Source organism: Natrix helvetica (assembly GCF_964273705.1).
Source record: "Natrix helvetica genome assembly, chromosome: 2".
Lineage (NCBI taxonomy): Eukaryota > Metazoa > Chordata > Lepidosauria > Squamata > Natricidae > Natrix > Natrix helvetica.
Window position 1 is genome coordinate 130,546,378 of NC_138552.1, and position 25,791 is coordinate 130,572,168.

General features: G+C 41.7%; 1 protein-coding gene across 1 annotated transcript in view; it reads right to left on the reverse strand.

Annotated features, from left to right (window-relative positions):
* Positions 1-24,005, reverse strand: part of PPP3R1 (protein phosphatase 3 regulatory subunit B, alpha) — a 56,945-nt gene extending 32,940 nt beyond the window's left edge. Inside the window, exon 1 of the mRNA XM_081944103.1 lies at positions 23,627-24,005. Within this exon, the coding sequence (XP_081800229.1) occupies positions 23,627-23,629 (3 nt within the window). The 5' untranslated portion in view covers positions 23,630-24,005. The remainder of the gene's footprint in view (positions 1-23,626) is intronic.
* Between the last annotated feature and the right edge of the window lie 1,786 nt (positions 24,006-25,791).

Genomic DNA, 25,791 nt, shown 5'->3' on the forward strand with positions numbered 1-25,791 from the left:
TCGTTCCCCAATGCTCCAGGATCTTTGAAAGATATGGCTCAATAGTTCCAAGATCACGTCTGTCAGCTCCTTCAGAACTCTGGGATGTAATCTGTCAGGTCCTGGCAATTTAAACTAGTCTAGAGGGGACAGGTGTTCTCTTATCATTTTCTTGTTTATTTTAATTTATATTCCTAGCTTGTCCTTTACGGTTCTGTTTCTGGTAGGTTGGGCTATATTTTCTTTCTTCATGAGCAAATATGTTTTTTTAAAAAATGATGAAAACATTACGAAACTCTCTTGATACTTAGCATAAGATAAGTGCTTGCTTATAACTATCACTTCATTTGTATACACATCTGATTTCATATGAGAAATAGTAATATTTTAATAATATTTATTGTTATTCATTTGTTCTAAATACCTAAAATGTTCTCCTAATATTCTAATGAAGTATTCTGGAATTTGGGACATCTAGTCTGAAGTCCCAATGCTGTAACAACTTAATATGGAAGATCTTATTAGCTTCAGTTATTCATTTTTAAAATACAAATAATAGTCCTCTTCATAAAGCATATGAGAGGATAAATGCAATAGACTATGTAATTAGAGTAAGAGGAATAAACTACTTCTGATTTCATTTAACTCACTGAAGAATGTTGCGGCTGCTTGCTGGTGCTGGACCTGCCTGGTACTGGTGTTGGACCTGCCTGGCGTTGCTGCTGCAGATGTAATAAAGATGTTACACTTTTTTCCTCCTTATAAAATATGTTATATGTTCATATAGTAATTTATATGATTTGTGCTATCTAATAATTTATTGTGGCATGAGCTTTCTTAAGTATTACTTCATCAGAGCGTCCAGTGCCATTTAAAGTTAAATATTTCATAATTTTCCAGAGCTTTAAAAATGACCTTTTAAAGTAAACACACTTATAATGGAAATAGCCATATCTGGCTTGCCCACATTATTTTGAAATAATTATTCTTCAGTTATTCACACAAGAAATGGAATGGGCTTAACTAACTGAAGTCAAAGCCTCCAATCCTAAACTTATAGTTAGAGGCAAAACTCCATAATAAATTGAATTTTGAAAAAAATAAGCTTTGTTGTGAACTAAGTATGGACTTTAATTATGTTACAATGGTAGCAAAAATGAAGGGAACATTTATCACATTTATCATGATAAACTAGATTCATGTCATCTTGAGAGAAACCTATTTCTCTAATTTATTACAATGCTCTGTGGGGTGATTTCTACAGAAGATCTAGAAATACATATATAGTTTCTGGCTCCTTCCTTTGTATATATCAAAACATCAAAAATTGTGGACTTTTGAAAGCCGGCTGAAGAAATACAACAATGGGAAAAGAAATCTACACCTGGTTTGCAGCAAAAGATTGTTTATATCCACTTGTCAAAATTATAATACATAATATGTTTGTATGAAGCTGGACATTTGAATAGAAAATTCCTTTTTGAAATCATTCTATTTCAAGCATTTTCCAAAGCTTTTAATATTTTTAAAATATTACCAAAATTATGTTGTATATATATTTGTATACTTTCTTCTATTATTTGATATATCAACATTTAATATTAAATTATATTAATTTATTTGAACTATTTATATAGTTACCCTTCCCATGAGTCTAATAGAAAGGATAAACTTGCTCACCTTTTTTTTTTTGCATAATCCGGATATGGTTTTCATTTTGAAGATAGTTGCTTTCATTCACCAAAATCAGGAGGGGGGGGGGAGACAAACAAGTTGTTCTTGCCTTTAAAATCCCTGTTGTTTTGGTGACTCTTTCTCTCAATACAGCTGCACTCATATAATAACCACAATCCTCATCCCACCTCCTCTTTCTTCCTTCTTAAATATCTTCTATAGAGTGAATTTTTCATTTAAAAAAAAAGTTGTTCCCTCAAGACATAATTATTCATTCTTTGAAAGGCAAATACATTGTATAAAAAATTCCTAGGACGGTTGGGGGAGGGGGGTGGTAATAGTCTGGTATCATTCAGGACTGTGATACTGTTTTATATTCAGCATTCTGTATTTTGCATCAATCTGATAAGGCTGCTTGTGAGGAACATGCAAGGAAGATTGTCTTGAAACCCCTTAAGTGTTGCACAAAATCCACACTTTGAAAAAGGGCGTTGGTGCTTACCTGATACGCCTCTTCTCATAGTGGGGGAGGAGTATCCAGACTGGGTTAACCTTGTCCTCTCATTGATTGGACTGAGTCAGATAAGCTCTTTGGAAACGCCCAGTGGTCACCAGGTGCTAGCCACCTCTTCGAAGATCGCCGGCTGCAGCCTCCACTCCGTGTTGTCCACTTCGGCCCGGCTGAGCCAGTCGGCTCTGGTGTTGTCCACCCCCGCTATGTGCTCTGCCCTCATAGACCGGAGGTTCCTTTCGGCCCACAACCCCAGATGCCTGGCCTCCTGCATGAGAGCCCTCGATTTGGGGTGTCCCCCCGTCTGTTTATGTGGGCCTTGGTTGTCTGTGAGGACTAATATGTGACGGCCGCTGACTGAGCGATGGAAGTGTAAGAGGGCCAGGCGGACCGCCCTGAGCTCCAGCCAGTTGATGCTTTGAGTCCCCTCCGCCTGAGTCCAATGTCCTTGCGCCATCTGAGCCTGCAGATGTGCGCCCCACCTGCTCAGGCTGGCGTCCGTAGTTACCATTATGCGGTCTGGTGTCCAAAAGGTCTCGCCCTTTGTGATCGCCGGGGACTTCCACCAAGACAGGGATCGCGTGACTTCTGCTGGAAGAAGTACCTTGGACTGAGAGCAGCTCATGCGCCTCTGCTGGAAAGGCAAAAGGAACCATTGGAGGACTCTGGTGTCGAGGCAAGCCCACGGGACGATGCCAATGGCTGAGACCATGATACCCAGCAGTTTGGAAAGAATGGCTAAGGATACCCTACGCTCCCTGGCTACCAAGGTGGCTAGCTGCCAGAGGGCTATCTGTCTTTCTGGTGACAGATAGACCGTGCCTGCCTAGGTATCTATTAGGGACCCTAGGTGGATCAGGCTAGTAGAGGGGTGGAGATGGCTCTTGGCCATGTTCACCGAAAACCCGTGGTCTCTCAGGTCTGTCATGGTGATATCTAAGTCCCTTAGGGCACCCTCAAAGGAAGATGACTGTAATAACAGGTCATCTAGGTAACATTGAATACGTACCGGTACCTGTCTCAGGTGTGCTGCCAGAGCCGCCATGACCTTAGTGAATACCCTGGTGGCCGAAGACAGCCCAAAGGGCAGGGCCCGGTACTGAAAGTGATGCCCCAGGTAGCAGAACCTGAGACATCTACGGTGCTCCCTGGCAATGGGAATGTGCAGGTAGGCCTCCGTGAGGTATATGGATGTTAGAAGGTCCCCCTGCCTAATCCCTTCCAATATGCAGTGCAGAGATTGCATCTTGAACCTCCTATATCGAATAGAGCGGTTCAGGCGCTTCAGATCCAGGATCGCTCTCCAGCCCCCCGAAGCCTTGGGAATGACAAAAAGGATGGAGTAGTGCCCCTGACGCTGCTGCTCTGGGGGCACGGGCTGAATGGTCCCAATCTCCAACAGGTGTTGGATGGCCTCCTGCATCAGCAATCTCCAGGTCGGGTTGTTAGAGACCCAACATATCCGGAAGAAACTTGGGGGGTTGGAAAGAAACTCTAGCGAAAGGCCATGCCTGATGGTGTTCTGCACCCACCTATCGGAGGAGGAGAGGTCCCAGCGGTCAGCAAAATGCACCATGCGCCCCCCGATGGGAGGAGAGCTGGACCTAGACTTAGTTTTTGCAGAAGGAGCACCCCCCTCCGCCTCCTCAAAAGGGCCGCTTTTGCTGCCTGCCTCTGTTGCCTGTCTGGGTATCTCTGCCTGGCAGAGAATCCACCCTAGTACTGCCTGTTCCCTGCTACCCCACCTCTGATCCCCTAAAGGAGTCCTGACCCCAAAAGAAGGAGTCAGAGTCTTGACCCCGGGAGTAGGAGCGTCTGAAGTGAAGTTGCCCTTCTTCGGGGCGGTGGGAAGGACTTTCCTCTTGTCCTTGATTAGGAACGGCTCCAGTGCTAGTCCGAAGAGGGCGTCCCCTGTGAAGGGAGCTGATGCCAGTCGCCACTTGTGATGGACGTCTGCCTGCCAGTGTAGTAGCCACAGCAGTCTGCGGGAAGCCACTGAAGAAGCGATCGCCATCGAGGCAAATCTGGCTGCAGCTAGGGTGGCATCCGACGAAAACTTGATGGCCGCCACCAGCTTGTTGATGTCCTGATGGGCTCGGACAACTGTTATAGGGGTGTGTTGCTGTAGTTCCTGCAGCCACAGCAAGGAAGATCGGTTGATGAAGGAGGCTGTGGTGGCTGCTTTCACCGCCCAAGCAGCCGCCTGATGACCCCTCTGCAAGGTGAGGTCTGCCTTCTTGTCCTCCAACTTTAGGGCATCTTCTGGTTCCCCGGGCAGGGTGGTAGTCGTTTGCAGAGCCACGACCGGAGCGTCAATGGAAGGTTGTGCCAGCGTCTTCGCCATCTCCAAGTCCATGTTAAAGAAGACCCTGTCCGTGGATAAAGGTAGGGAAGGGCCCGCCGTAGGGGATGCCCAGTGGTGCTTGACCAGGTCAAGGAAGGCCTTGGGCGCAGGTATCATGTCAGCCTCGATGGTCTGCTCATCAAAAATGTTCTCCGCTGAGAAGCCCTGGCGTGGAGGTGGAACCTCTGTAGCTTTGTTGCCCAGCTTGGCTGCTGTCTTGGCCTTGAAGAGCAGAGATTTGAACAGCGAAGGCTGGAACAACCCGGTGAATGTAGGCTTGGGAGGTGGCATGCCTTCATCATCCGACAGCTTGCTCTCCCTGATCTCTCCCTCCTCACTTTCCAGGTCGCTGTCCTCCTGGGATGAGGCTGAGGAACTGGGAAGGTGTTCCTCCTGGACATCCAGGTAGTCACGGGCCCTGGAGGGGAAGGAGGGGCCCGCTGTGGCTGTTGGAATGCCGCTGCCATGCATTGCTGAAAGGCCCTCATCATCATCTCCTGGAAATTGGGTGTCTCTATGGGAGGGAGCTGTCCCAGGCCTCCCTGTGCCAGAGGAATGCCCAGGCCTGGAGATTCTGTGGGCAGAGCTGCTCCCACTGCAGAAAGGGAGGGGGATTGCCCCCCCTGAGCAGGGCCCCAAAGGCCAGAGGTGTCTATAGGGATCCTAGCTTGCATTGCTGGGTTCTCCTCTGTGGCTCCAATGGGGGAGGGAGTCCCTGGAGCCTGCCCCTCTGTACTCATGCCTGGGGTGCTCTTGTGACTGCTTGCCTTCTTGCAGAGCCTTTCCAAGGTCTGATGCCTTCGCTTCTCGTACTTGGAAGGAGGCTTGGGAGGTTTCTATCCCCCCACCTTCCCTTGGATCTGCCCTGGGGGAGAGGTGCTTCTGTTTTGATTTAGCCTTTCCTCCCCCACTCCTATGGGCAGTCTCTGGGAAGGCCACTGACCTGGTTGGATGCTCTTCTGCCCCTCTGGTGGGGCTGCTGGCCGGATTAGCAGCTGCCTGGCTTCCTTCTTCCTCGGAGCTGCTGGGTGCCGCCATCTTGGACCACGTGGGTCCTCCCGGCTTCAAAATGGTGCCGTGCGGCTTAAAAGAAAGGGCACAACTTTTTAAATGCTCACCTAGCCGCTGGGGCTTTCCGGAGCTGCCGTGCGCCCTTGCCGCTTGATTCCGAGCCTCCTGCCTCTGTCCGGTGCCGCTGTGGCCAGGGATCTCCTCTTCGGCTCCTCTGTGCTCTTCTGGCCACGTGGAAGGAGCACGGGCGCTCCGCGGCGCTTGGGAAAGCTGCGGTTCGCTGCTCAACCCCTGAGGGGAGCGGCAGAGCACTCCTGCATCTGGCGAATCTCCAGGGCTTGCCTCCAGGAGGCTTGTGCCCCCTTTTCCTGCTTGCCCGGCAACAGTCCTCACTGAGTGGCTCCGGCCTCACTCAGTGGCCAGGGCAGCGTGCCACCCCAGGGGGGCTTGTGGCAGTCCTTGCTGGGATCAGAGGCTATAACGCGGCACTGGGAGGCAAAATTTGCGGATCCAAACCTTTTCCTTGCTTTGAATTTTTTTCTGGAGAATCAGAATGGTCAACCGTCCAGTGAGTGGACTGAGTCGATAACTGGGTAGCACCTAGTGACCAGTGGGCGTTTCCAAAGAGCTTATCTGACTCAGTCCAATCAATGAGAGGACAGGGTTTTATTTATTTATTTACTTACTTATTACTTACTTACTTATTACTTACTTACTTACTTACTTATTTATTATTTATTTATATTTATTTATTTATATTTATTTATTTATTTATTATTCATTTATTTATTATTTATTTATTTATTTATTTACTGTTTATTTATTTATTTATTTATTTATTTATTTATTTATTTATTTATTTATTTATTAGATTTCTAGACCGCCCCCTCTCCCCGAAGGGTTAATCCAGTCTGGACTCTCCTCCCCCTCACTATGGAGAAACAAAATGTTGCTTAAACCCATTTCTCAGAATTTTCCAGTGTTATTGGATCAACGACTTGTAATGAGGACATGAGGACATTTACATTTTTTACATTCCACACATTAAAACAAAAAGGTCCTCCTGCAGGAGCATACACTAGTTACAACCTGTAAATAATTGCTACTATTTCTGAAATGTCTGCATTTGCATGTGAGTGTAAAGAACAGTAGTGTATAATTATTCTTAAACTGGATTTCCCATCTAAGTATCAAATTTCTCTTCTGAGAATTATTTTAGCACTACATACTGTTTCAGGGGGAAAAAATCTAGTTATTTTTATTGTTCCTCACTCAGTTCCTTCCTTGCCCAGTTAGCTTTACTTAACAAAAAAATTAACCTGTTACAATGCTTATCTATGGATAATTTCAAATTAACTTTAAGTGATTCAGTGACATAAAATCTATAATTAACATAGAAATCCTAAAGTCATTCCATAAAATCCATAGAGTTAAGATTCATATTAAAACCAAATTATAATTACTTAAAAAGCAACACAAGCTCTTGTAATTTAAATTCCACTTTCCTCCATGCAACACTATTCTTAATGAACTACTTGAAGCTAGTGGGCTTCCTTCCATCCTTTGTTTTTAAAATAATCCAGTTCACTATCATAATGTAAAACGAATTCTTATCTGTTACCCCAATACAATAAAACTCCGCGAAAGCTTAGTAAAGTGGGGATGATCTGTGCCTGTGAGGAGAGGACAGGGAGACCATCAAGATCTCCTTCTAGGGGAATCTCTTGTGGATTGGTATTTTTTGAATTTTCTAGGGGAAACCTTTCATCTATTGCCAGACTTATTAGAGAGATTCTCTTCTGCCTGGTTCTTCTGCTCCCGGACCTCACCTGGCTACCCTTCTTTTCTAACTGTTTATCTTATATATGGACTGAACTTCTAATGTTATAAAGGATGGCATCCAAAAGACCACCTCCTGGGAAACCTGGCTTTGCCACGTCTGCTCCAACATCTGTAACATCCAGTCCAGCCACACAGTCAAAGATAACAGAACTGATGCAACCTAAGACTATAGAGATGGACTTTCAACAAATGCTTCAACAAATTTTACAGGGCCAGGAGGAAATCAAGAAACAGCTAAGGGAAATGAAAGATGAAATTAAAGAAAATCAAGCCCAAATTTATAAGAACTCACAGAGACTGGATCTTGTGGAAGGGGGGGTGGAGGAGGTGAGGGGGGGGGGGTGGAAGCTGTGCAGAAAGGGAACAAAGATCTTGACATCCAACAGATGAAATTAGAATTTGAGAGAATGTCCTATTATCTTAGATTTCAAAATGTTATAGAAGAAGATGGGGAAAATATAAGGGACATCATGACAAATATTCTGGCTGACTACACACACAAAGAAAAACAACAGATGGGGTGGGATATAGACCTGGTTTATAGAGTGAACTCAGCTTATGCTAGAACACACAATGTACCCAGGGAGGTTCACATTAAATTCCTTAGAAAAAGCACAAGAGATGAAATTCTGGGTGTACAAAGGGGGCAAGCATTGACATATCATGATATGGAGATAACCATTCTGAAGCAGATCCCTAAGAAGATTAGAGAAAAAAGAAAAAATTATTCGCAATTAGCGAATAAATTATACCAGAAAGGGGTGTGGTTTAGATGGTTGATGCCTGAAGGTATGCTGATATTCTGGGAGGAGACAAGAATTAGAATTAATTCACCCACAGAGGCGCAGGCCTTTATGGAAAAAAATAAAACACTCCTAGAGAAACCACCAGACACTACAACGGACACGCAGGACACGGGAGGGGCCAGAGCTCTGCCAGTGGAGGGAGATGGGGCAATAGCAAGAAGACTCAGATCACAAAAATAAACAAGAAAATCATATTATTATAAATTGACCGAAAGTGAAAATGGAATTATATTTGGATTTTATACTGTAATGTTTAATTTGATTGAATTTAATAATAGAACTAATATGCTGATTGTAATCAATTATATACTAATGCATTATATATAAATGTATACTATGGGTATGGAGGGAGGGGGGCCTCACACATTTTGCAACTGCCAAAATTTGTATACCTGTCCATTTACCCTTTTCCCTATAAATCTTGAAAAACCAATAAAATTTTATTATAAAAAAAAAAAAAAGATCTCCTTCTAGGTTTCTTCCTCATATGCTTCCCAGGTAGGAAATAGCCCTCCATCTAAACACACAGAACAGGCATTCGGATCAAAGCAAGCAGTCTTTAAAATAGCAGTCTAAGTCTTTAAGATAGAGATAATCCACACAGAGTTTTATAAATTAAAATTACCATTTTGAATTTTACACAGAAAACTCCTGGAAGTCAGTGCAGTCTGTAGAACTGATGCCATATGGTTGAATTGGCTCTTATTTGTCAACCAGCAAACCATCACAATCTCTAACCTATTTTTATGGAGCCTTGAAAGACAGTCACAAATAAAATACAGTTTTCAAACTGATGACAACATACATTAATGACACAAGATAATTCTATCCAAAAAAGGGGTGGCAAGTGGTTTATCAGCCAAAGCCAGTGGCCAAGCAGTAGCTATAAGTTCACATATCTGCTCCTTGGGCAGGGGGGTGCAATCTGTTTTGAGTTAATGAAGGAGCATACTTTGTGCCATTTGGTCTCTGAAAGAATAGTATTTTCATTTTGCATAGGATTCAATTTGCTTGAGGACTTTTAGCAATCTCTAACTTGGCCCAAGGTAAATATATATAATTTAGTATCATCCTCAAGAATAATATCTTATACTAAATTGATGGAGATCCTCTCCCAATAATTTCATATAGATATTTAAAACCATGATAGAAACCAGTCCTAAGGCTACTTACTCAAAATTCAGGAAAAACCAGAGCCATTATAAAATAGTGCCACCTATCTACCACCATAGCATGGAGTTTAGGATACAATGGTCAATGACACCGAATATCATACTGTTTCTTTCCCTCCACATCTTGACAAAGAACTGCCCTAGTCCTCTCAACTGAATCTGCCCTCGCAGATTCCAATCATAAGAGAAGATGAGCAATTTTATCAGTGAAATGTCTATCACAGTGACCTATAAAATTATTCTTGCCAACAAGAAGCAAGCCACTTTAAATAATGCTACCAGATGACATATGGTTATTGTGGCATTAATGGCATATATTGGTAATTTACTAGTCTTATCATTACAGTACACTGAAGAGCCCACTGAAACTGAAAAGTCATTGGTGAGCAATTCTACCCAAGGATTCTTGTATTCCTGAATTCCATAGTTTAAAGAGGTGGGGGGAAGAATTGCATACCAGATTATTGGAAAAATCTTCAAATATCATTTGAAATGAATTATATCCATAAAGAATATGTAATATCTCCCCATCTTGAGATCACAGGTGCTGATGAGTTACCTATTACCTAGGTAATGATCTAACCATGATATAGGATCAATCATAGTAACTTCCACTTTCAGTTCATAACCCAACTGCTCAAATTGAATACCAGAATGGATTTGGCCTTTTATTTTCTGGGAAACCCCATGATTGGTATGAAAGGCATAAATTTCTTTCACAGATTTCATCCAAAGACATGGAGATCAAAATCTTCCTGTATCAAATGCTAGGAAGAATTCAACACCAGTCCTGCAGAGTCCAGTGACTGAGGAAAGGACTGTGCTGGGCAGCACACCTACAGAATCCCTAACTGTTTCTACAGCTCAGAGGCAATCGTACCCAACTGTCCAAATCAAAGTTACTACCTAAGTTACTATCAATTTCTTACAGAATCATTAGTCACAAACACTTTCAGGAGTTGGAACTGAAGTATCCAAACCCTGGAGCAAAAATATCAGCCTATCAAGACCCTATAGCAAGATACAATTAAGGAAGCGAAAATTATACAAACCACAGTAGAGACTTCAATGCAGTGTTAGAATGCAAGGATTAAGGATAAAGTACAGAAACGTTCTTCCAGCTCTCATTTATTACATTACATTTACTATATTAAGATAGTTTCTTTCAACATTTTGATTTCCCCCCAGGCTTGGTTCAGCGAAGGTTAAGCTACCATTAAATAAGCTACTAACTTCTTTCTTATTTTGATTACTTATATTTAGCATTCCATCCAATAGTTTCCTAGCATCCCCATAATCTCTCAACAGAGCAACTTTGCTGTCTTGTCCTACCATGTTTCATTAATGCATGCCAAGTCCATTTTCTCACTGAAAAATAAGATAATGGGTGAGAATGTTTTTATTACATAAAGACTGCTACACCACAACAGTAACCTGAGACCAAGGCACCTAGGAATCCAACCTCCCATGCCCAAGGTACACATATTAAGGCTGAAACTGCCAACCCAATTTATCATATCATATCTTTCCCTGTCCATCAATGTACCTTCATGGTCTCCTAGAAGAAACTTTAGAGACCCCAACTATGTTTCCCCTTGTTATTAAAACCACAAGTGACTATTACTCCAAGCCAGTTATCTTTCTATCATAATTTTCCCTATCTTCAGCCTCTGATTTCCAACTTTTCAGCACTATCAAAGTCACCCTACATGAAAAAAAAAACCCTATATTTTAGGCCTCTGATTTCCCTACACTCCCAACACCAAAATATCCACAAAATGCAACCATCAGCAGTGATAATTTATGCTCTCCACTTCCACTTCATAAACAGGTTCCTTCTCTCCCCCAAACACTAACTGGAACTTCAAACTCAGTAATACTTACCAAGTTTTGGTAGTGTGCTGCCAAGGGACCATATTCTAAAACCAAAACATAGGAGGGCTATCATAAGCGCTCACTCTCTCAAGTGCTTCTTTGATGGAAGGGATAATGCCACCACCTTGAATAACTATACCTTTTCTTGAAGAAGCCTTCTCTAAATCCAGCTATATCAGACAACTTGCATCCAGGCTCCAACATTTTTCCCCTTGGGATAATATTGGAACATGAGCTGCAGAAAGTCCTAGATGAATCTCAGTTGCTCCTATGTAGGGTTCCATAGGATACAATTCGCTCCCCATGTTATTTAGTTTTTATGTAAAAGTGCTGGGAATGTAAAAGTAAATTAAACTTTTATTTCACCACATATCACAAATATGTTTTATCAAAATAAAAATATGTCAAATTAGGATATTAGGAAGATTATATATAATAAGTGAATATAAATATATTATATACAATAAAATATATAAAAAGCTAAAAATATAAAGCATTTTGATATAAAAGTTAAATGTGGAAATCTAAAAGAAATTAGGTGAAAAGTAAAACACATGTGGATGTGTGGGCGCACACACACACACACACACACACTATATATATATATATATATATATATATATATATATATATATATATATATATATATATATATATATATATACATACATACATACATACATACATACATACATACATACATACATACATACATACATATATTTGTGTTACAACCCCTGGTATGGAAACCAGCCCTAGCCAACAAATGAACACCACCCACCACCCAAGCCGTTAAAATACAAAACAACAATGCACACACAGCCTGCACCAATCAGCACCAATCTACCAATCATGATACAACTACACAACCAATCATTCCACTTACTGAAACAAAGCCAGCACCCCATCCCCTCCCACCAAGACTTACAGAAAGACGGCAGCTCCGATCACATTTTAAGCCCACAGCTTGAAGATGGCAGGTGAGATCCTGCCGAAACGTTGCAAAGACAATCTCAACCTTACACGGGAAAAGACCCGAATACAACAAAACCAGCATACATATATATATATAAATTAGATGTAACACAATCTTAAAAAAGAATGCAAATATTAGAAGGGTATAGGAGATTATGTATATAAAATGTGAGTGTATATCTATAACTAATATGGCAATCTGTACACGGAGTCTAATTTATAGTGCTGGATCAAATTCTGAATGCTGTTGCACAGAATCTAGCAATACAGTATGCTGTGTCAGGGTTAACACTTGAAAACAATAGAGAAGGGCAAAATTGTTCCATTTACCCTTAATATGTAGTAATGCTGGAATGAGGTCAATGCAAATGTCTCTATAATCAGAGCACTGGAGAGGCACATGTTCCATTTTTTTCTATGTGTTTAAAGTCATAAGAATATTGCCCTATTGGACAAAATACACAAGTCTTCCTGTAATTATTCTGAAGAATGGCTAAAGGGAAAACTGTGCCAGAGTGAAGCCCTTCTGTGTGTAGGGACTTCCAGCTATGGAAGTGTAGGGACTTCCAGCTATGGAAGTATGGGGTGTATGAAATATGCTCAATACCCGATGCACTGGCAAAAAAAGAATGGGGTTAGGCTAAGTCAGTCTGGTGTTCTACATCTGTCACATGCTGTTTGATAAGCACTTTGTTCACATCACTACCTTTAAAAAGAAGAGTATGAGATTTTAGTTGCCATTGCCTGTTTCCATATACAATGGTAGCCATCAGTCAGTTAGTGGAGCAATACCAAAGAGAAAGAAAATACTATAATGTGTGCCTATAATTAAGCATGACCTAGGCTCAACTTCCACAAAGGTTAACTTCTGTTGCTAGTTGGCATTAGAGGCATGAAGAGACTTTGAGAGCTGCTGTTAGAAATTTGGCTAGAAGAAAAGTCTACTGATACAACCTCCGAGAAATTGTACTAATCGTTTGGTTTGAATACGGGTAATCCTCAACATACAACTACAATTGAGCCCAAAATTTCTATTACTAATTGAGGCAATTGTTAAGTGAATTTTGCTCAATTTTATGACCTTTCTTGCCATAGTTGTTAAGTGAATCACTGCAGTTGTTAAGTTAGTAACATGATTGTTAAGTGAATCTGGCTTCACCATTGACTTTGCTTGTCAAAGGATCACAAAAGGTAATCACACGAATCTGGGACAATGCAACCATCATAAATATGGGTCAGTTGGCAAGCATCTGAATTTTGATCACATGATCATGGGGATGCTGCAAGCGTGAATGGTCATAAGTCACTTTTTTCAGTGCAGTTGTAACTTTGAACAGTCACTAAAAGAAGTGTTATAAGTCAAGGACTACCAGTAATTTGAGAGACAGGTATATAATGACTACCATTTCTTAAATACTTTTTATTTAAGGATAGCAGATGAAGTCAATGCTTATCAGCAATATGGTACCCATAGTTTTTTCTATTGCTTGCAGAATGAAGAACCATCATTAAGTCTTGAAATAGGAAACCAGCTTAATCTATGCCCCAGGAATGGTCCTTGAGTCTTTCGTCAAAAACAATTACTTTGGTTTTCTGATAACTGCCTTCCAGCTGATCCTGTTTGCAATAATGTTCTTGAGTCCTCAATTCTCTTTTAAGACCAATAAGCACTCTTGAAAGTATTATTGCCTCATTTGCATAAAATCCAAATGTATCTTCCGGTACATTTGGCAGAGTGAAAGTCTGTATTATGGAGATGAATACAGAAGTTAAGCAGGAGTGGGCCAATATAATTGAAATCTTAAATAAATGTTTTCTTATTACGGGTAATCCTTGACTAATGACTGGTCACTTAGTGGACATTTCAAGTTAAAATGGACTGTGTCCCCCACCTATCCTACATTCATGTAACTGCTTGGCAACTCTTTGAACCACAATTACAGCCACTTGCAGCATCCAGCAGTCACATAATCATGATTTATGACATATCCACTGGAAATCAGTATTTACTTCAAGTTTCTGGCAAAAAGTGCCCTAAAGCAAAAAAATGAGTTTGCTTAACAGCTGCAGACTTTGCTGTAAAAAAGGCTGTAAAATTGGATCTGTTCACATGATGACCTGCTTTATGACCATTGTGACTTAAAACCAAAATTGTGAGCTCATTTACATTTTTAAATCAAGGAATACCTGTATTAACATTCTTTACACATTAAAGTAACAGAATACCTTTTTTCCCCTTTCTGATAAAATCTACCTGTATTATATACAAAGATGGCATAGCTTCCCATTATAGGGAAAAAGAGACCCTTAGATTCACAAAAAATAATTTTCAGTACAGAAAATGCTCAGTTGGCTTAGCTGTGGGTTCTGTATAAAGACTATCCACAATTCAATAAAACAATTTTTACTGATATTTAAATGTGGAACAACTTGTTCCCACAAGAATCATTGCCTTCCTACCCAGAAAAGGTGAAAACCTAGCTCTGGAAAAAAGCATTTGGGGAAATACTAGGTTTTTGTTTATGATCTACTTTTGATGGCTGTTGCTATTGTTAATTGGTACTTTTGTAAATTGTAATTGGCAAAAGTTACTCCTTTGAGTTGATGTGTTAAAATGTAATGACATTTTCTAGCAAAGCAAATTAATATTTATGTTTCAAAGCAGAGTTTAGTATTTATAAAGCATCAGCAGCAAAAAATGCTATAGGGAAATCAGAGCCATGACTGTTCATAACCTAAAAATATCTTATATATCAGAAAATATAATGCTGATTTGGACAAGTGAAATAAAGTAAAACCATTCTCTTTCTAATTACCTATATGGAGAAGTGAGAAGCATTGTTTTATAATTCTGCGCTAACAATCTCATTTGTATATTTTAATCCATTTAACTCTACATAAAGGGATTGTTCTTTTTAAAGTTAGCCTAGCTGTCTCCACTACTAAAAGAATCCATACTTCAATGAATTGGTATCTAGTTTCAACATTTAAAATAATTATTTCAATAATGACAATTTTCACCCACAAAACTATTTGATAAATCCTTTTAGTTTCACCTGTGTACTGACATGCTTATTTTATCTATGACAGGAATGCAACGAATCCTTAGATCTTTTGCTCAATGTTGTGAAAAAAGAAATACTGATAAGTTATAACCCCTCCCAGATTCTGACTTGAACAAAATATCTAAAACTCATAGTTGATTATTATATGGGATACTAGTGGAGCCTTACAGTAATCTAACTGCAAGTGGGGGTATAGTTTAAGTTCTTTTAAGATTGATTGTGCAAGTCTCTAGATGGGTTTCTAACATAGCTTTAAGACTAGAACTAAGAATTACAAGGATAGAAGTCAGGATTTGGATCATTATTTTTAATTACCGCCTAAACTTTTCTTTAGCCCAACTGGGCTGACATCCCTCTTTAACAAAGGTAACTTCAAACCTAGAAGATACCCATTAAAGAAAAACTGGCAGTCTATGGCTTCTGTAGTGAGGCAATTCAAAGGATGTGATAAGACCAAATGAAAAATTACCGTATTTATGTATTAAACAAATCTATATGACCCCCAACCCACACATGGACACTCCAGGCATCTCACAATATTAAAATATCAGTGTAAAAACCCCTTAATCTCCATATCTGCCCAGTGATGGTGACCATACACACACACCAGCCATTTGATCAGCTTTAAATCAACTAGGGCCGTGATGATGAACCTATGGCATGTGTGCCCAAAGTGGCACATAGAACCATATCTCCAGGCACATGCGCCATCACCTGTTACTCTTCTGGGTTCCGGCACGACGGCCAGCTGGTCTTAACATGCATGGGAGCACCGGAAACTGGAAGAGCAACTGCCCGCTGTGCATGCGCACGTGGGGAAGATGATCTTCCAGTTTCCAACATGCACATGCACACTGGCCAGCTGGTCTTCACGTGTGCATGCTTGCCAGAAACCGGAAGATGAGGTGGCCGGTGTGAATGTGCGTGCCGGAAACTAGAAAAGCACCCGCCCGGTGCACATGCACGCTCCCATTTCGGCACTCAGTGCTGAAAAGGTTCACCAACACTGAACTAGGAGTTTCCAGGCCTGCTGACAAAACCACATCTTCTAGGACAGGGATGATGAACCTTTTTTTGCCTCAGGTGCCAAAAGCACGTGCATGTGCTCTATCACGCACACTCACGTGTCCACCCCCATAATTTAATGCCCCCCTGACGCTGTGCCCCTGCTCATGTGTGTGTGGCACGTCCCCCCGCTGCCCCGTCCACGGCTTTTTTTTTCAGGGAAGCCTCCAGAGCATGAAAAATAGCTGAAAATCAAGGCAGAAAATCAGCTGGCGCACGCTGGAGCCTACAGAACAATGCCCCATGTTCCCTCAGAAATGGCTCCGCATGCCACCTGTGGCACACATGCCATCGGTTTGCTATCATGGTTCTAGGCGTTCTGGAAAAGTAACAAGGTGGTAGCTAATTCCAGGGAGATGATATTTCAAAGTGAAAGAACCACTACAGAGAAGGCCCTCTTCCTTGGTCCTAATAGATGAGACCCAAAACATTGCCTTGGTCCTAATAGATGAGACCCTTGCCTACCTGCTCTGTTTGATTGGGTAGACATAACTGGGAAGAGGCAGTTCTTCAAAAAACCTGGCCCCAAGCCATTTAGGGATTTTAAAATGATAACTATCACCTCGACTTGAACCCAGAAGCAGATCAGTAACCAAAACCCCTCCCGCAAAAGACATAACAAATCAATAAATCTCAACTTGCTCAGAACTATTCTGGCTGCTGCATTTTAACCATTTAGAGCTTCCGGATACTTTTCAAGGGAAGCTCCATGTAGAGTACATAGTAGTACTCCAAATTGTTGGTGACTCAGGTATGGCGACTATGAAGAGGGCACATTGGTCCAGAAATGTATGTAATAGGCATACACCTCGCAGTTGTGCAAAGGTTCTCATGATTATATTGAGGAGACACAAGTCCAGACAATTCTCCATATTACACATCAGTTCTGTCTAGTGGTAATTACAACCACTACCAGCTGTGCTAATTCTCCAAGAACATCTGAACCCAACACCACTCCATCTTGTCAAGGTTCAGTTTTAGCCTGTTGATCCCCATCTAGGCCTCAACACTCTCCAGGCACCATAAAAATGCAGTCATGGCATGGATCAACTCACCACAAGAAGAGATGTAAAACCATCATCAGCCTACTGATGATGTCTTACCCATGGTGATGGGTGATCTTACTCAGCGGTTTCATGTAGAGGTTAAACAGAAGCAGAGAAAGCACTGACATCTGCAGAACACTGTATAGCAGGAGCCAAGGGTCCAACCTCTCACTGCCAATTAACATAGACTGAAAATGGCTTCAGACGAAGAAAGAAAACCAGGACAACAAAATGTGCCCCACTCCCAACTCCCTGAGTCATTCTAGAAGGATACCATGATTTATGGTATTAAAGGCCGTTGAGGGATCAAGTACCGTGTTTCCCCGAAAATACGACAGGGGCTTATTTTCTTTTGCCCCATGAAATATGGCCGTGGGCTTATTATCAGGGAGGGCTTATTTTGGGGGGGGCTGCCGGGCGGCTGCTCCCTTGTGAACTGGCTCCCGAAGAGCCAAGCACAGCCTCAGGGGCTAAGCAGCCATGAGGTAACCATGCTCACGAGCAGCTGCCCGGCAAATCCCCTCTCCAGCCGGGCAGAGTGCCATTCACTGACCTAGGGGGTATGCCTAAGGTGCCAAGCCACGTGGCGCTCTGCCGCTCCCCAGCTCCCGCGGCTTGGCACATTCGGTATACCCCCTAGGTCAGTGCATGGAGGTCTGCCCGGCTGGAGAGGGGAGCTGCGCAAGCGCCTGTTCCGCCCGCAGCCTCACCAAGCCCTTGCGCAGCTCTCCCAGGCCACCTCCGATGGCCGCCACTGCCCACCGCTGCCCCGCTCCGTGCATAACTTCCAAACTCTAAAATTCGGGGCCGAGTCTTCCAGCATCGGCCACTCTAGGAGTGCTCTCTATGGTGGGCCGACTGCGCAGAGCTCCATGCACTGACTTGGGGGTATCCCAAATGTGCCAAACCGTGGGAGCAGGGGAGCGGGCAGAGCACCACGTGGCTTGGCACCTTAGGGATACCCCCTAGGTCAGTGAATGGCGCTCTGCCCAGCTGGAGAGGGGATTTGCCGGGCGGCTGCTCGTGAGCATGGTTACCTCATGGCTGCTTCACCCCTGAGGCTGTGCCCAGCTCTTCAGGAACCAGTTCACAAGGGAGCAGCCACCCAGCAACTCTCCCCTCCAGCCAGGCAGAACGCCACTCCCCAACCTAGCGGTATCTCGAAGGCAGCAAGTAACGTGAGTGCCCCCCCCCCAGCTCCTGCGACTTGGCGCTTTCGGGATAATGCTAGGTCAGTGAGCGGTGCTCTGCCTGGCCGGAGGGGGGGTTGTCCAGGGGGTTTATTTTCAGGTGTGGGCTTATATTTTTGTCCACGCGAAAAATGTGGCAAGGCTTTAGTTTCGGGACAGGTCATATTTTCGGGGAAACACGGTAGAACAGGGACACTAACCCATCCTGCTCCCACCAAAGGTCACCAAAAAGCACGACCAATACTATTTTTTTCACATATCCAGGCCTAAATCCCAACTGAAAAGGGTGCAAATAATCAGTTTTCTCCAAAATCATCTGAGGCTGCAGCATGATCACTTTCTCAATAACTCTTTCTCTCTATATAAATAACATTCTTACATTTGTTCAGAAAAGGGAAATGTTCGAACATAGAAAAAGTGCTTTGAAATATAAAATACTAATGGTAGTTGAGCCTAAAAAGCAGTGAATTCCAGCTTTTATATAGTATATATACTTTTATATAGTATATATAATATGCCATGGTAAGAGAATCAATTTTTTCCAATTGGTATTTTCACCAGAAAACAGAAGTAAATGTCAGAAACTGGCAAAAATGTTGCGAATTGCAGCCATGTGACAGCAGGATGCTGCTAATGGCCATAAAGGTAAGCCAGTTGCCAAAGGCCCAAAATGTAATCACATGACCATGGGGTGGGGGGGGGTTTGTGGCTGTTATAACCCCAAAACAAATCATAAGTAGTTCTGAGGCGGTCTGTTACAACTTTGAATGATTGTTAAGTGACAAGAGATAAGACATTCTTGTTAGACAAAAATCAAGGATTAGCTATGCAATTCTATATATAAATAATATTCTCTATTAATAAAGTCGAACATTATGTAACTTAGATTAGTTTTTAGAGAACTACAAATAGCAATACTTTTACTGTGTATCACTCATTACTTCAGGTGGAAAGCTCCAATAGAAATACACAAATAATTCCTTATTCCATTATACATACAATGTGAAATCACAGCTGTCAGTTAGCTTTATCCACACCAAGTTCTTCCCAAGAATCTAGGATGTTGTAATGTATTGGCAGATCATATGTGTGGATCCAAATTTGTGGTCTTTTGTGATTGACAAATGGAAACTTTGGTCAATATCCAAATTTTTAAGTGTCATCTAAGACTTTCTGGTGTGGCACCTAGTGTGCCAATAACCACTTAGAGTGGCCATTTTATGCCATAATTTTTTAACTTAAATTTTCAGATCTTGATATTTTGTGATCTTCTCCAGTTATTATTATTCCATTATATTAAAAATATTTTAATAAAGTTAAGGTAATTTTATAAAATCAACACTTGTAACTGAATGAATTTTCAAAACCTTTCTACAGAATCAGTCAAACTGTTAGAGGACCCAATTCCTTTTAAATAACAGTTGCAGAATTGCTATGTACAGGGGGGGGAAAGGAAAGAGTAGTAGAATCTTCAATAAATGTTTGCACATTTTAAATTATAAATGAATGTATTTCCTTACTGTGAAGGGCATAGCATCTTAAATATTTTAAGTACAGATTTTCTAAACTAGAAAGCAAGGGCAACGGAGAATGAAGATCAGTTTCTTACTATTAGTTACATCAGAGAAAGTATCTAGAAAGCAACATTCTACCCACGCTACATACAAAGTAATCTTAATATTTATGTGTGTTTTCCATGAGAAGAATATCTGGATACATACAAAATATTGTAGCCTGTGTGATAGGAACATATGGTGTCCTGGCAAGAGAAACAAATTTTGGAAAATCAAAATTGTGCAGCTAATGAACATATTCTCTTAAAACACACACACACACAATTTTAAGATTGCTAGAAAGTCACTAACCATGCAACTATAAAACACCCACACACGCAAAATAGAGAAAAATACAATTTGATATTTTTGCAATCACTGAAGCAACTCACAGTACTGGGCCAAAGTCATAAATCCGTATGTTGTTTTAACCATTTAGTCCTGTCCAGCTGTTAGCTACTTTATAGGCAAGTGCCTTGCTACCCTGTCAAGCATAGCTTCTTTCAATTGTTAGATGTTCAACTTTGTATCAGATTTGATGTTAACAAATCAGCATGTTCTTTCTTGCCCCTTCTTCTTGTTCCACTAACCATTTCTAGCATCATTTTCTTCTCCAATGAATTTTCATGCATGCAATGGCCAAAGTAAATCAAACGTAGTCTTATTATTTTAGTTTTTAGTGATGTGTCAGGTTTTATATGATTTAATACCTCTCTGTTAATTACTCTGGCTGACCATGATATATGCATAAATCCATATGGAATTCATCTTTGAGCTCTATTTCAGGCCTCCATTCACTAATGAATACTGAAAAAGGGTATATACTACCAAATACCTAACACTTTTAAGTTCTAAATAATAGTAGCAATCATCACTTTCTATAACATAGCAAATGGCTTTAGGAGCCTATTGAAACAAAGTATCTTTCTGTAAAATACATACAATACCTGGATGTGCTTATGCCTCTGAAGAGCCTAATAAATATATAAACTTTTTGCTAGAAAAATTCATGGCAATCAAAAATCTCATCCCTGGGTTCTGACACTGTCATAATAAAATCAAAGCAACTGAAATTCCACTGCATGTAGGATCAATCTTAGGATTCAGGTACTTTTCAATAAAGAGCTTTCTCAAGAGACATTTATAGACAAATATATCTAAAATGACATACTTTGATTTTACTTGAACATTAAATGTATCAACCATTTACCATAGCCCAGTTAAAGGCCTGCAAGTTTTCTTTTTACTTTGCCTACTCTAACATATATTTCTAATATACAAGAAAACCATCTACCACTGCAACTTTTATTTTCATTATTATTCCTCAAAATGTTGGTTTATAAATGAAATTTCCATTTTAAGAAAGCAGAAAAAAGATTTGGGAATCTTTTTAGAAGATAATACGTGAAACAGCTAGGAAAGAATAAGAAATGTCATATATACAGTATATAAACAAAAATGGGAACTGATTCTTGGTAATAGCAGCAAACAGGAAATACCTAGTGTTAAAAAAAATACTACATGAACAGTATCAATCTATGCATTTATAGCAGCAAGCACTACAATTTAATTGGCATGACTTACAGCTAAGATATTCTATTCTACTTTATTATTTTTATCCACTATATTATAATCAAATTTAGTTGTTCCAAATTTTGTATTTCAGATTTAACATAATCCAAGTCAATACACAGAATGCTATTATGTTAGTATGTTTTCCATAACACTTTCTGTTTACTGCTGCATTCAAACTTGAATAATAAGTTTGAAGATTGAACTACAACAAGGACATATTTAGGACTGAAAAATAATCAGTTGTGGAAATTATACTAAAAAGATAATTGAAAATCTATTTCCTCTAGAGGAATATAAGTTTTAAGAACAATTAGGGTGACTTGATTGCTGGTATCCTGAGAAAGTAAAATAAAACAAATGAAGAAACAAACATACTAATGAGAGATACCACAAGAAATCTGGACACATTGAGAATGGGAGGGCGGGAGGGAAGGGGAGAGAGAGAGAGAGAAAGACAGACAGACATTCCAGGACAATTATTACTATAAGATCAATCAGATATAATAGCAAAACAGCATATACTATGTGGAAGTTCAGGCATAATAAGTCACTTGGTATAGCTGTACAATAATATCTGGAATGGATATAAACAGTTAAAATAGCTATTGAACAAGATGCTACATATGCACACATATCTGAGTCTATTTAACACTTGATTTACTTTGAAAAGTATTATCTAGACCAATATCTATAATTACCAAAGCCCCCCCATTTTATGTGTATACATACATTCATACACACACACACACATACACATGTAGAGATGTGTATGATATATATACAAAAATGGTGTAACTATGTTCAGTATGGCTCACTGCACACAAAGATGTGCCTAGGCTGCAGTTTCTATCTCTCTTATCTGATGAAGTAGACATTGGTCCATCTCAAGAAGAAAGCTTATGCCATAATAAATATAAAACCTTATAAGGTGGGTTTTAGAAGGCTCCTTTTTGATACCATAAATCATCCCTCTTGAATAAGTTATTAAACACCCTTTTTACTACAGTCAAGGTAATTAAAAAGGCACTCCCCTAAGAAATGTCCCTTCCTCGCTATTCAAAAGTAATTTTATGGATTAAATGCAGCCAACAATTCTTAGCATGCATCCATGAGAGACGTTTCTCCACAGAGGCTGTTAAGAGGCATACAGAATTGGGTAACACTGAATAAGAAATAACTCATGGGGAAGTAGAAGAAAGAGTTCTTAGTAGGTAGCAGGAGTACAAAGTAGGGGAAAAAATTACAGGAGGGTGCAGTAGGAAGCAACGTGAATGCGCAAGAGAAGCTGCGTGGGACGAAGCGAATTCGCAGAATTTTTTTTTCCCTACGGAGATGAGGAGGAGGAGGAGGAAGAGATCAGAATAGAAAGAAGTGTGCTTTCAGGAATGCAGGTGGGAAAAGCAGACATTTTACAGGCGAAAAAGGAGCATTAAGCCTATTTGCTTGGCTGGGGTGGGGCACTGCAGGGAAGAGGTCACCAATGGGTGAAAGGAACTACCGGAAAGGCGGGGGAAGCCTCAGTTGAGGAGAGAAAAATGCATGCGGTCCTGAGGGGAGGGGGGAAGACAGGGGGGAAGGGGGGTGCTGCGGGGAAAGGGCGATCGGATCGCCTCCCAAGGGAGTGGGGGACCATGTGAAAAGGACGTCATTACTGCCGATGGGGAACTATGGGAAAGGGGGGCTGCTAGGCCGGGGAGAGGAGGAGGAGGAAGAGAAGAAGCTAGGAAACCCCTGACGCAGAGGGTCTTGGCGCTTTATGAAGGCCTGACGCGAAAGGAGGAGAACAGCGCCTGCCGTATCCGCAGGCGGAAAAGACGAGGCGGGGGGAGGATCTCCCTTTTCTTTTAATAAAAGAGAAACCCGCCTTCGCCCTCATCCCTTTTAACTGCCCTCGAATATTCGGCCGCGGAAGATGGACGCGGAGAGACCCGGCGGCCCCTTACCATAGTGGCGGGAGGGTGTTAAGGGCTTGCCCGCAGCTAAATCCACAGCCGAGTGCCAAGCCGCCTCGTCGTCGTCGTCTTCTCTCGCTGCTGCTGCTGCTGCCACCGCAGCGCACGACTGTTTCCTTCCTCGCTTGCCTCACTCTCTTTTCCTTCCTGCCTGCCTCCCCTCGCGCCTCTACCTCGCGCTCGGCTGTTATTTGGTGCAAGGCCGGAGCGGCTCGTGGCGGTTCCCGACGGTTTTAACTGCTGCAGTGGCTCGCGCTGACCCGCAACCTGGAGAAGGGGGAGGGGGAAAAGGGGAGGGGGAGAAAAAGAGAAGGAGGCGGAGACGAGACGAAGGAGCGAAGACGCGAACGAGCAAGCAACAACAAAGGGGAGGTGCTTCCCAACATCCGGGCAACTCCCCCCCCCCCCACTTTCCTCCAAGCAAGGGACTACATTTACATACGCCGAAGGGCCGAAAGGGAACGTGCGTGTGATGTCACACGGGCGAGAAGAAGACTGAGGGATAGAAGGAAGGCGCGCGGGGGTGGGGTGGGGAGGGGTTGGTTAGACAGCGCAGAAAATGGAAGCGTTGGTGCAGGCGAGGCCGGTGTCAGTTAGACTGCCTGGGAGAAAGCTCATGTGGAGAAATACTGCTTTCGCTGAGGCCCATTTCTGAAGCAACACAAAATATTAGGAGACAAAAGGAAGCTGTGGCTCCTCAATTGACGGGAAGAGAGAGAGAAAGGAGAGGGGAGGGGGCTGAGGTATCTGCTGCCGTAGTACGTAATAACAGGCACTTCAACCGACTTCGCCCTTCTCTTAAATCCCGACTCCTGCATGTAGGCGCACTCTTCGGGGGATGCGAGAATAAACTATGCCTTCTCTCCATTTTAGTACCATAAAACATACTTGAAGAACAAAAAGATTTTTAGGCAAACCTTTAGGAGCCTGGGGAAAAGAAACTGCACGGAAAGCAAAGCATTGCAGTGGCAGCTCGACCACTTTATTTGAGGATGATACTTGTCCTTGGGTGATCTCCAGGGTCTCCATTCTACAAAGCATTTTTTTACTTATTTATTTAGAGGTCAGCCAATTAAATTGATGTCTATTTCTGCCCAACTTGTAAAAGGTGACTGGATTGGCTAACAGTTTTTTTTTAAACCAGCAAAATAAAAGAGCCACAAAAAAGCCAATATAATGTGGTGCAAGCTAAGGCAAAAAAAAAACAAAAAAAAAAACCAACCCCAATATATTTGAATCCTAAAACGTTTACCGTAATGGTTGTCCCAAAGTCGCTTTTTCAAGACGGAACTGGACTTTATTTTTTCTTTGGAGAAGCAAAACTTCTTCAAAGAAAAAAACAGTCCAGTTGCCTCTTGAAAAAAGCACCTTTGGGACAACCATGGCCTAGATGACTGAGACTCTCCATAGATATTTCATGGATGAGCTCATCCAACATCTTAATCTGATGCTTGGAGGGAACATCCACATTTTAAAAGCCTTGTGGAAGGCTTCCAAGGGTATGCTCTGTTCCAAAGGGCAGGAACAGAGATAGAGAAGGCACTGTCTGGCTCAATTAGATGGTTTGATTCATGGAAAGGGCCTGAAGTGTGCCCACTCTCAGATGTCATGGGATGGATACAGTTGGGAGGTTGGAGTCTTTCAAATAACCCAGCAGTGCTCCTTAAAAGACTTTGTGGGTGGCAAACAGCATCTGGAATTGCACTGAGGCTAATAAGCTAGGATAACTTGCAAAGTAGAAATGTTAAATAGCTGTATTGTGATATGCCTATAACTAGCTATGCTGGTGCTTTCTGGATCAACTGAAGCTTCCAGATGGTCTTTAAAAGTAGCCCCATGTTGAACATGTTATAGCACTTAAAATTTGTGTATGCTTGAAGGTTTCTGCCTATCTTATTAGATCTCCAGGGTGGACATCCTCTGATTCCTGTCAGTGACGCAGTGTTGTCTAGCGGGGCCTTTGAAGCAAGCCTTTTCTATTATGACATCTGTCTTGTGTAACAGCTTCCCATCAGAGATTTGGATGGTCGTGACCTTGGCCTTCAGGAAAGTAGTAAAGACTTGGTTTTTCCCTCAGGCATAGGACCTAGATGTTCTTAGAACTATAAGGGAGTGGGTATTAAAATGGTGCAGGTCATTCAACATGAACAAATGTA